At 42.0% G+C, this 11,925-nt stretch overlaps 1 protein-coding gene across 2 annotated transcripts; it reads right to left on the reverse strand.

Annotated features, from left to right (window-relative positions):
• Nucleotides 1–1,992: 1,992 nt before the first annotated feature.
• Nucleotides 1,993–10,890, reverse strand: LOC144702287 (GYF domain-containing protein). 2 transcript variants are annotated; one of them, XM_078574276.1, is made up of 11 exons: nt 10,712–10,890; nt 8,634–8,719; nt 7,320–8,213; nt 7,116–7,209; nt 6,858–6,995; nt 6,260–6,351; nt 5,551–6,169; nt 3,235–5,479; nt 3,010–3,155; nt 2,868–2,927; nt 1,993–2,561 (listed from the first exon to the last, which is right to left on the reverse strand). In XM_078574276.1, exons 1-11 carry the CDS (start codon nt 10,782–10,784, stop codon nt 2,158–2,160), a joined length of 4,851 nt encoding a protein of 1,616 aa, XP_078430402.1. In that variant the 5' UTR covers nt 10,785–10,890; the 3' UTR covers nt 1,993–2,157. The 2 variants fall into 2 exon arrangements, with proteins under 2 accessions (XP_078430402.1, XP_078430401.1); XM_078574275.1 differs by having other exon boundaries at nt 3,010–3,158; nt 10,712–10,889.
• Between the last annotated feature and the right edge of the window lie 1,035 nt (nt 10,891–11,925).

The raw sequence follows: 11,925 nt of genomic DNA on the forward strand, positions 1-11,925 counted from the left end.
TTATGATCTCATTATAATTCACTAAGTCTGATAATGTATTAATGGATTTTTTATAAGCATCACATGTGCACTATAATGAATATGTTCTACAAATGAACATAGAACAAGATATGGAATGTGTGATTGGCTTGCCAGCCACATATATTTCCATCAATATCTTGTTGATATTCTCAATAAATAGAGAAAATAACACCACAACAGCATAACCCAAGAGAGAGCTCTCATCCATAATGTATAAGTTGGCATGAAATAAGGTTTATAACCTTACTTTTAGTAGAAAATATGTAACCTTAAACTCAAGAGTATTCTGTCAAATGTGGTTCCATATGAGATACAAAAACAATAATGGACCCAAAGTTCAAACAATGCCATCAAATATTTGGATCTACACATTCACAACACCTTTCCCTATGGAAGGTGTTCTACTTCCCATCTTAACAATACCCCTAGAAATGTCATATATATCACACATCCATTTCTCATTTGAATTTATTAGTACAGATCATTTGAATCCTTATACATTTTTTTACTTTCAAAATGAAGTTTGCAGATATGTGCAACAATAAGTTGATTATAATGTGACCGTATTATGATGACTAATTTAAACACATATCTTAAACATCATAGTCATATGATATTTAATAAGGATCAACATATCTGGATATATATCAATCTGTAACTGTGTTGTTATGGTGGTGATAGTTGGTTACATAAACCCTTATTTGATATCACGAAGGAGAGATAGTCGGTGGCCTTTAGGAAAAGAGTTCAGTAAATTGATCCGTATAAATTCCTTGGTGGTTTATGCCTATCTAGAAGCCATGTAGATTCACGACTGTGTAAGTGGTTCTTAAATGTGATACACCTAGGACATCTTGTCAATGATGATTGTATTGTGGCTATGACCTATGAGTCCCTATGTGTTGACTGTCTCCCCCAAAAATTTTATGAAGAGAAGAAAAAATAAATTTATGTATTTAACTTTGTGTTTTGGCAGAAAATGGTACTATAATATGCCCTCCAAGAAGTTGGAAAATTCAAATTATGTTGCCCTAATATAGTGTTTGAATCGTTCCCAACTTGTGTTGTATCTATATGTGATCAATATCCTTTTGACATATCACAAATATACAATGAAGACTGATATGGGTCTTTGTTTTCTTAGTTTTACTCCATCAGTATTGAATTCAATAAAAAATATTGGTACAATGTAACAATGAAGGGATAGATATTGGATTTTACTTTATCTATCTGTCTCCATTGACAGTCTCCAGATCTCTTCATTGCACCTGCCACAACATACCTTCAAGTTGAATCATTATTTCTCTTTCACTTCCATGTCTTATGATCCAATTACATTTTAATTATGTAATATTATGAAGCACAATGACATTAATGTGGCCGCATGAAATCATTCATATTCATTACATTCCCTTATTTCATATTTCTGATGCCATGAAATCATAAAAAAATTGTTTCATAGTATAAAAGAATTAACAAAAAATGGGATGATGACAATAATGAAAGACAACTAAGTTACTACCTAATGGCAAATGTAAAATTGTAATATAACACAGCCCACAAGGTATTCATTAATCTTTGAGGTGGATAAAGAAATGGAATTTCAATTTTCTAATGTATGTGAGATGAGACATCTTTTAAAAACACTTAAATCCTTGGTTCTCTTTATTGCTTCTTCACATCTTTCAAATTTTTAATCAGTTATTAAAGCATATGAACTCTTTTAAGTACCTCAAAACTCTTTTGATCACGGATGCAACTGTAAAGTCTGCTACATTTTTTTTATTCTACTTCCAAGCCTCCCAAAAACTGTGCTTAATTTTTACATTTCTCACTACTCTTTGTAAGATCCATCGATAATCAAATTTATCAAACTTGAATGAAAACCTCATCGAATAACAGCACCGTGGTTCACGTTTGTTAATTTCAAGAATAGGTATCTTAATCTGCCAAGAAAAACATGTTACCTCATGCACTAAATTGCATTGTGGCACCCATGATTAATGGCAAAGGAATTCCGGAACTCAAGTTCTCAGGAAAAGATCCACAGCCAAAAGGAAACATTTACAAAATGCTGTCGAGCTACCAGCGCAATGTATATACACTCTCCTGCCTCCAGAACCTTCAAGAGGTTAGTTAGTCCTCCACGCTCTGGATCTCGCCCATCATGATACGGTTGCTGACGACGTTAAACCCAAGAACAGCAGCGCTCACCTTCTTCCCCTTCTTCCCCTTCTTCCTGCTACCGCCTTTCGACGAACCTTCCGGATCAGCAGCGGCGTCACCGCCGTCGGCATCCTCTGCCGCTGCTGAGACATCAACTGGCCGGGATTGGCGTGGCACTGCGGCGCTCCTGGTGGCGCCAGGCCCTGGAGGGAGCTGAAATGCAAGTTCCACCACGTCTGCGGGGAGGAGTTCCTTGTAGTTGAGCAGGTTGTCCACAAAAGAGTCTTCGCGATCCAAAAAGCCGAGATTTTCCCTGAGCAGTGTAAGGGCCTCCGAGCTTGACTGCTTCATGCAAAACTCCAGGAAACTTGTGTCTGCCATGGAAAAGAATTGTATCAGATGCCGTCTATAAGTAGCAAGATTACTGACGGTGACAAGTTCGCCATATACATGAGACCATGATGAGTCATCCTTGTCACCGTCCGCTGCCAGAATGATGAAACCAATATCATCATCGACAACAACCAAGGAAACGAACGCGATGACGACGCATCATTGTCATCCGTCAACAATTCACGGGTAAAGCGATGAAGAAAATGATAGACAAGGACGATGATGAGACATTATTGTCCTCTCATTCTCATCGGCAGTGAGTAAGTCATGAATTATTTAAAATTTACCCTTGGAGCCGGTCAGCCTGAACAATTCGCTCTCACACCAGCTTCTGAAATCTGCCGCCTCTGGTGTTGTAACATGAGCAGAGTAAGAACCACGCATCCCAAGGAACAGAAAGAAATAGAGGGAATCTTGCGGGATGCTCACCAGAGTGCTTGGTCCCGGCGTCTTTCCTCCCTTTTGATGGCGGGTGGGCGGCCACAGGGGAAAGTAAAGCTGAAGGGCCCTTTACAGGAGTCGCGACACTCTTGGCTCCCCAGACACCAGATGCAGTGGGGGCAGGGATGCTAGACCTGCTATGAAGTGAACTCCAACCATAAGAAATATTTTTAATGAATTTAGGGTTTAGGGTCTCAGGTTTAGATAGCTTACTGCTTGCTGTCCTGCTTTGGTTGATCGAGAGGCCCCCAGAACAAATCGTCTTCTGTCTTGGCCTTGGGAAGAGAAACCAATGACCTACCAGCACCAGGAGACGGAGCCTTGGAAGAAGGGGAAGTTCCAGAGATGAGCCAAGGCGAGCTACCAGCTTGACTGCTCCGGCCTTGTTGGACCCGGGGAGGTGCAATAATAGGGACTTGCTTGGAGGAGGGTGTCTTCTTCTCCTCTTCCTTGAGAATCTCCCTCAAGGAAGCTGGTTTCGGGGCTCTCAGAACCTCAGTAGACCAGGCAGCGGCTGGGGCAGGAGCAGGGGCAGTGCCATACCCAGACTGATCTCCTTTCCAAATAACGAAGTCCCCCAATGATGGCCCTGCGGGTAGAATAGAGGAGACTTCTTTCTCCTTTTCCTGCTGAGCCTGTCGACCTGCCTTCAACTTTCCAGAGGCTACTGGAGTCACATCAGGTGAGACAATTGGCCCGGCGTTCTTAGTCCCCGCACCCTTGACCTTTGCGGCCTTCTTACGGTTCTTCTTCAAGTCCTTTGCCTCAACAAAATCATCATCATCGGTTGCCGAAATGTCAGGTTTGGTCTCAGATGGAGGTGGTGCCACATCTCTGGAAGTCATGACTGGATCCTCAATTGGCGTGGCGATGACCTCCTGTGCAAGTAAATCATGCAGTTGACTCTTCACCTGCAACGCGCTTCCTGGCAAACCGCGCGGCACATTAGCTCCAAGCTTGGGATCTGTCGAACTCGCCACAACTCCGGACCAGGCAAGAGAAGGAGAAGCAACAACGTCTGGAACTGGCACCTCTTGCTGCATCCTCTGCTGCTCCTCCTGCTGAATTTCTAGGAGAGACTTAGCCTTCGGCACAGGGGCAGGTTTCCAAGCTCTCTGCATGGGCTGGATGTGCTCATCTTCACTCATTCGAGACCTGATCTCGGAAAACTCCGGCTGATATTCAGAACTCACAGCCTCCACAGTGCTTAAGATAGGATCATTAGTTTCTACTTCAGCATCTTCCTTCGAAGGCTGTGATGCCTGAACTGTTTTTGAAGCAGCCTTTGACTGAGCAATCATTCCAAGGGCCTTTGTGTTCTTTTGTTTCTTTGACTTCTTTTCCGATGATTTCTTGACCAGGGGGACTTCGACATTCTTTTCAGTCTTGGGAGACACTTCCCCCCATATGCTTTCTGTGTCTCCCTTCGAATCTTCGTCTGGCTGCAAAGTGATTGCAGGCTCAGAGACATCATTTGCCGCAGACTTTGTTTCCGGCAATACGAGGCCAGCTTCCTCATGAACTTGGTCCACGGCAGCGATTTGGGGGGGCAGAGCAACAGCCGATTCCCCCATACTCTCTTTTAATGGCAAAGAATCATCCACAGTAGGAACCGATGGCAGAGGCTCTGACACCGACTCATTGTCAAGTCTGCCAGGCACATCGGTCCATTGTTTTGGCTGGACCACACGATCAAGAGAAGCACAAAGATTTTGTGATGCATCCAAAGGCTGATTTGTAATACTCGAACTGCTTCCGTCTCGCAGGTCAAGAGCCCCCATTTGACTGTTTAAACGAAATGTTTCCAATAGCTGTGGAAGACCCACTTGATTAGAAGCTTGATTTCTCTCAACTGCAGGTTGAAGGTGTCCATAAGGCTGTTCATTGAAGTGTGGTTGTGGTTGTTGAGATCGATGCTCAGATAACATCTGCGAAAGCAGATGCTGTTGTTGCAACAGTAACTGCTGCTCCTGTTTCTGACGCTCCATCAGAATCAATTTATCAAGAAGTGAGAGCTGTGAAGGGACAGCCATATGAGACTGAAGCTGAAGCTGTGAAAGCATATATTGCTGCTGCAGCATGCTTAATATGTTAGGATCCTGGGGAATACCAATATTGTGAACACCAGGTTGCTGACCAGGCAGCTGGGCCGGCAGCTGGCCCGGTAGCTGACCTGGCAGCTGACCTGACTGTTGGAGCCTCTGAGAGGGAATATTGTACCCGGCGGGCAAAGAAAAGTGCGGGTTAGGGCGATGTTGGTCGGTGTTATCCCTAGGAATCTCCATGGAACGGGGGTTGTGAAGATAAGCTGGAGCTTGCAGTATGTCGGGATGTTGAGAGGCCTGAGAAATCGCAGCTGAAGAAATATCTCCCAAATGGGAATGATTCTTTGAAGTGTCCAAGGATGTTGGACCCGTCCCAGGCCAAAGCCGAGTTTCTTGGGGTCCACTGGCGTAACCTGCACAGCTAAGAAAGATGAGTACGATTCAAAGACAAATAAGTTTAGAACTGGGGCTGAAATTCAATCACCTTGCGATGGAGTCAAAGCTTTCGACTGAGAGCCCACATTACCGGCCATCAGTGTCTCTAGAAATCGGTTTTCTGCTTCAGTTGAACTCTTTGGCTCATACTGAATCCTTTGCCCACTGTTGTATTCTGCAGTTCCTAATCCGGATAGAATGTTGGGTACATCAATATTTTCCATTTGTTTTTGATGGGTGAATCCAGGGGGCGGCCTGGCCTTCATCTTCAAGTGAGGCATGACATCACCAAGTGATGAAAACTTTGCAGCAGCTGGCGCATTGGCAGGGCGGACTTGCAAATCGAGGCCAAAGTATCCAGCTTCAAACCAGCCAATAAGGTCAGCCCCAGAGAACGGACCCTGAACATGACCCTGAGGATCTCTATAACATAGCACTAGTTCTTCCGGAGAAGGTTGAAGCTGAAAATTCCTGACAAGTGTCTTATCCATAGAAGTTTTAGAATCGTCATGAGGAAGAATCTTAGCCATGCCACTCTCGGTATCCAACACTCCAGATAGCTGGCCCCCAAACATCATTTCCCTCCTTCCTTCTGGCTGTGATGTCTCATTGCTGCCATAAAATGGTGAACCACGATCAGTACTCACACGCATCGGCTCGTGATCTTTCTGCAAGTACAATATAGTAATAGGATCAGACGACATGAACCTGATTATATCACGAAAATGCACAAAAATTATGCTTTAACGAGCACTTACAGCTACCGATTCTATTCTTGACGGAATACCATGACGACCAAATGAAGATGAAGCACTAAGCTCTCTCACGTAGTCCTCCCTTCGATTAGTGCCTGAAATTCAAAATGCACAAAAATCATGTACAGAGCTGTTTCATGGCCATTGCACGCAAGTAAAATGCACAAATAATCATGACGTCGCGTTCGCTTTTTTGCATATCCTTCAGAATAGTTTCTGACCAATGATTTACCCATCAGCCTTTCCATTTTTTTCTACTTTAACCGCGCATTGGATGAAAAAAGAAGGAAATGACAATAAGCTTTAGAAAAAACAAAGACAAGACCACGAAATCCATAAACGAGGACTCAGTGGCATACCATCAAATGGGTAAAACACAGGGGATTTCATAAATACTGCCAAACTTAATAAAAAAGTGATAGCGAACAAGATGAAAACTTTTAGCAACCACAAAAAATTTGAGGCATAAAGCTTAAACGATCACTCAAATAAACCTGCAACCCCTTAAAGTTCAAAATCGTGATTAGGGAATAGGTATGACAAATATAGGATCTACCTATATCATTCGAAGTCTCATCTAGACGAGAATTAAAATTCAGACCTTGGAACTCTTGATCAGGCTCATAAGCTTGTATCTGCTTTCTTGATAAGAGATCAAGGAGAGATTGTTGGTCACTCTTGGACTTCTCCAAAAGCTCAGTCTTAGAATCGTCAAAAGATGGAAGATCTTCATCGACACCTGTTTTAAAATCAAAATTTTCTTCATAAAAAAGATTAAGCAAAATTGAAGCTTGTAGAACAACAAGCAAAAAAATCCACCAATTGTACGGTTCTTTCAATTCCTGTCCGTCATCCCTACCGGCTCTTTCATGTCTATGTGGCGCAGCATCTTTGGTAACCCGAGGAAGGCCACTACTAATCGTATCTCCTGAATCCATGCTTTTCAAAACTGCCTGAAAATGTAAAGCATGAGGAAAGTTAGACAGGCAAAAGGAAGATTTTTTTTTTTGAATGAAACAGGCAAAAAGAAGATTGTAAGGAAAGAATGGAGAAGCCAAATTACGAGCTCATCCGGAGACGGAGAAGATATTGCCAGTGGCTCCAGAAGTTCTAACTGAGTGAGAGATGGAACTTCTACAAAGGAATCAAGCGGCTTCCTGTAGTTTTGTACATCCATCATTCTGTATATGTCAAGTAGCTTGGTCCTGTTGTACCTTAGGCCAGACTCTCCATAATCTCCAATTGATACATCCTGAAGAGCACCATAATAAGAGTGGAAGCCTGATCCACCAGGAGATCCCACATGGGATGTAGACTTCCCACGCCCCGCAGAAAATGTAGAGGATCCATTCTCTCCTCTTCCTCTCCAGCATCCGAAAGGCTGCCCTTGCTTCCCAAGGCTAAAAGAGGAATCCCCTCTTCCACGAGCAAAGGAAGACGGCCGCCATGGACGAGAGAGATTCTCTCCTTCCTTCTCATCCTTCCCTTGAGAAATTTGAGAGGGGATTCCAACGTCCCGAGGACCCTCCACATCCTTGGCAGAATCTACCTTCTTCTCCTTCCAACCATCAGATTCTTTATTTTCAGGTCCCCAACTGGAGTTCCACTTGTTCTCTCGCCGGTAATCATAACTAGCCTCCCTTTTTGGCAGTTCGTTCCAACGTTCAGACGGTTTTCGACGCACATCACCAGGAAATCGAGGGGAATTCTCGCTTTGACGGTCCCTACGAGCTTCTACCACTTCTTTCTCGCCATCACCATCCCTCCAACGGTCCCTACGAACAGCAGGGTTAATCTCCCTCTCTTCATCACGCCATCTGTTCTGACGTCCGCCTTCAGCATCATGATAGGACGACCGAGGCACAAAAGTTCTCTTTTCTGCATCAGGAAACTCATTGCTCCCAAGAGTCTTGCTAAAATCTGAGCGATAAGCATGTGACGGGCTGAATGGCGTCTCCTGAAATGTTGGCATTGTCAAAAATATATATATTTAAGATACCTCAAAATACAGCCATTCGACAAAGGTTTAAATGTAACAAATATAATGCTCCCAATTTCAATGCCAAACATAGCAAAATCTTTCAGGATTAGTGGGAAATACTTTGGAACCAAAATTTTAAAAATGATTAGCAACACTGATGGATCTTACAAACTTCAGCTGCATGGATTAAGACGCGATTGATTAAATGCAGCCAAGTTTAATGTGACCGATACACGAGTGTAAAATTCAGTATCAACAGTAGTAAAATGGTTGGCAGGAAGAGGGGTGTCAAAATGCTCATCGTGACGCCAGATTCTATATTGTACAAGAAAAACGCAGAGAAGTTCCAAACGCAACCGAAAAAGTGCCATAAATTATAGCAGCATGAATGCATACCACATTGATGATTCCTGATCTATTCTCCCCAGGTTTGGGCAAAAGCCACTGTGGTGAAAGAGGGATGGAGTTCTCCGATATTATTTCTGCAAAATCTCATTAAGAAACTGATGTGAGACTCGAAGTATATTGCATTTGAGAAAGATAATCGAGAGAAAATGATGATCAAAATACCCAAGAACCAACGAAGTTAAGATTTTCAGATAATCGCAACCCCGAGATATGTGCTTGGCGCATCTAAAGAAGATTTCTATTTCAGCCACGATATGACTACATACGAAATAATGAGCTCGAGTAAGATCAAACAGAGGGCTTTCATACGAACTAATGGAGACAAAAATGAATCAGTGCTGGCAAATTTCATTAGGAATACTGGTTTCATGAACTGGACTCCACTGTTTTCTAGGTTATTTAGGACCTAAGTCCTCATTCATCGCCTCAAGCTCAATTACATATCAACGTAGTAGAACCGACTGTTTGAGCTAGGAGATGAAAGTATTTAAAATGAATAAAAGACGATAGCTCCTGAACAGCGCAAAATAAATTCAAGTATATTTCAAACGAGGTCTAGTTGACCTCACCGAGAATAAATGTGCCTAAAAGCGTATCAAAGGCTAATAAATAAAGTTCGTCAAAAAGCATAAGAAACTCCATAAAACGAATGCATTAATTTAACCATTAAACTTAAACGTGTGGGCCCAAAATACGACTCAGCATTCAAATACAAGAATATCAAGAATAGTACGATCAAGATCAGAACACAAATACACTCACGCGCCAGACAGAGAATTACAGACATAAAGAAATGAACCTCGATAACTTGATATCTAAGTGAGCCTTAAAGATACTATGCTGGATCGGAGACAAATATCAAGTGTGAAAGAACCTAAATTACTAGCATAGAAAGACAAAAAAGGTCTAAAAACATAAAAATACAACACAAATATTAGAATGCAATTCCAAGAAAATTAATATTGACTGTAACATTAAATCACTTCAGATTTAGGCACGTAAACATTGTAACTAAACTAAAAAGCTATTTGGGAAGAAATTACAGCATAAAGGAAGATACCCATTAGACTTCAGAACGAACATAGTAACACGAAAATGATAAGAGAGGTTCATGGATAAGGAATGAAACAGGGAAGAAAAAGTAAGAGAACAGGGAAAAGACCCATAAGATTCATTAAAAACGAACCCAGAGAGATTAAAAAAAACCAGAAACGAGCCCCCATGTGTACTCAGAAGAACAAGGAGGAAAAAAATCACCAAAGAACTCTTCAATACGTAGGCGGAAACTAATTACGTTGACTTAGAAGGTTCATTAAAAAAAATAGAGGTAAAAACCCCCAGAAACCAGACCCCGTGTATCCCCAGAAGAACAAAAAGAAAAAAAATCACCACAACAGAGAGCTCTTCGAGAGGGTAAAGGAAACAAATTACGTCGACTCAGAAGATTCATTAAAAACGAACCCATAGAATTAAAACCCCCAAAAACGAGCCCCCCTGTATCCTAAGAAGAACAATGAAAAAAAAAAATCACCAAAAAAGAGAGCTCTTCGAGAAGGCAACAGAAACTAATTACGTCGACAAAAAAGATTCATTAAAAACGAATACATAGAGATAAAAACCCCCAGAAACGAACCCTCGTGTATCCTCAGAAGAACAAAGAGAAAAAAACCACCACAAAAGAGAGCTCTTCGAAAAGGTAACAGAAACAAATTACGTCGACAAAGAATATATTCATTAAAAACGAACCCATAGAGCTAAGAATCCCCAGAAACAAGGCCCCTTGTATCCCCAGAAGAACAAAGAAAAAAAGATCACCACAACAGAGAGCTCTTCGAGAAGGTAACAGAAACAAATTACGTCGACTAAGAATGTTCATTAAAAACGAACCCGTAGAGCTTAAAATCCCCAGAAACAAGCCCCCGTGTATCCCCAGAAGAACAGGAAAAAAAAATCACCACAAAAGAGAGCTCTTCGAGAAGGTGGCGGGAACTAATTACGTCGAGATAAAGATCGCCAAAAAGGCAAAACACGCATCATAAAAGATGAATTAGAGGCAAGGACGGCACCTCTCGAGATCTGCTGAGGCGGAGTCTGCACCCTGAGCTGCTGGCGCTCGGCGGCATTGCTTTTGTCAGCCATGGTCAGCGTGAGGAAGAGCGGAGATCGACAGCCAGAAAACCCTACCTGCGATCTTTTCCCTCTCTCTATCTCTCGTGCCCCGTTAGTCCGTGGGATAGTCGGATTATAGCGTCAGGGTCAATCCCCAATAAAATAAATTACTAATATCACCTCTCCACATATTAATTTTAAATACCCATTTATCTAATTCGCGTTACTGGATCTTTAGGCCCAAATCTGGATTCAGCCCACTATCTGAAAACTATTTCCAACATATGAAAAGGCCATACAAAATATAATTATTCCACCCGATTATTTTATATTTTTGGTTTCCGTCGTAGTTTCTTTAATATTCCTGTTAACCAAGTCATGTTAATGTTTTTCACTCGATAATATTCATTCCATGGTGTAGTGGGAATGTGAGGTCAGCTCCACGAGGACTGGATATTGGTTTTTCATTTGATTTTATAAACTATCGCTCGCCTATTTCGGGTGATCTTCCCTCTTTTTCTTCGAAAAACATTTTTTATTTGTGAACAGAAATGGTCTTTAGGTGCATAAAAAGATAATAGTACGAAATATAATAAGTTTATAGTTATATAATCTTGTGTGAGATAAAGTTGTAAGACAGTGATGAAAGAGTTAGTAAGGATATGAAGGCATTAGGCTCAGTCCAATGGTAGATACACATACGAGAAGCCTCAAACGAAGGAGGATAATGCATTAATAAGGAAAACACTGTGTCGCGAAGAAATGGAATACACCACGGATTAGCATAATAAATTAATGAGCCTAAACTCTTGTCGTATAAAAATAATTGCCATATATACTTATATTCATGCATTGTGTGCTCCATTAAACAAAATATAGTTAACATTAGGGGTTATATCACGGTGTGGCCCGAACTTTTTTGAAAATTCGAGTTACAGCCCTTACTTTGTTTTTGTCGCGACACAGCCCGAAGTCCCATTTGGTCCGCAGCCTGTGACGTGGAGTCTACGTGGCTGCCAGGTGGAGTTCTGGCGGAGTCCACCTAGGCGGAATCCACGTGGCAGCCACGTGGATCCCACGTCACAGCGCGATTTGAAGAAAGAAAGATTTTAGCCCGCCCAATGTGAGTCACCCGGGAGAGAGCTGAGAAAGGCGACGAAGGAGAAGGAGA

This window comes from Wolffia australiana, chromosome 4 (genome assembly GCF_029677425.1).
Source record: "Wolffia australiana isolate 7733 chromosome 4, ASM2967742v1".
In the NCBI taxonomy this organism is placed as follows: Eukaryota; Viridiplantae; Streptophyta; class Magnoliopsida; order Alismatales; family Araceae; genus Wolffia; species Wolffia australiana.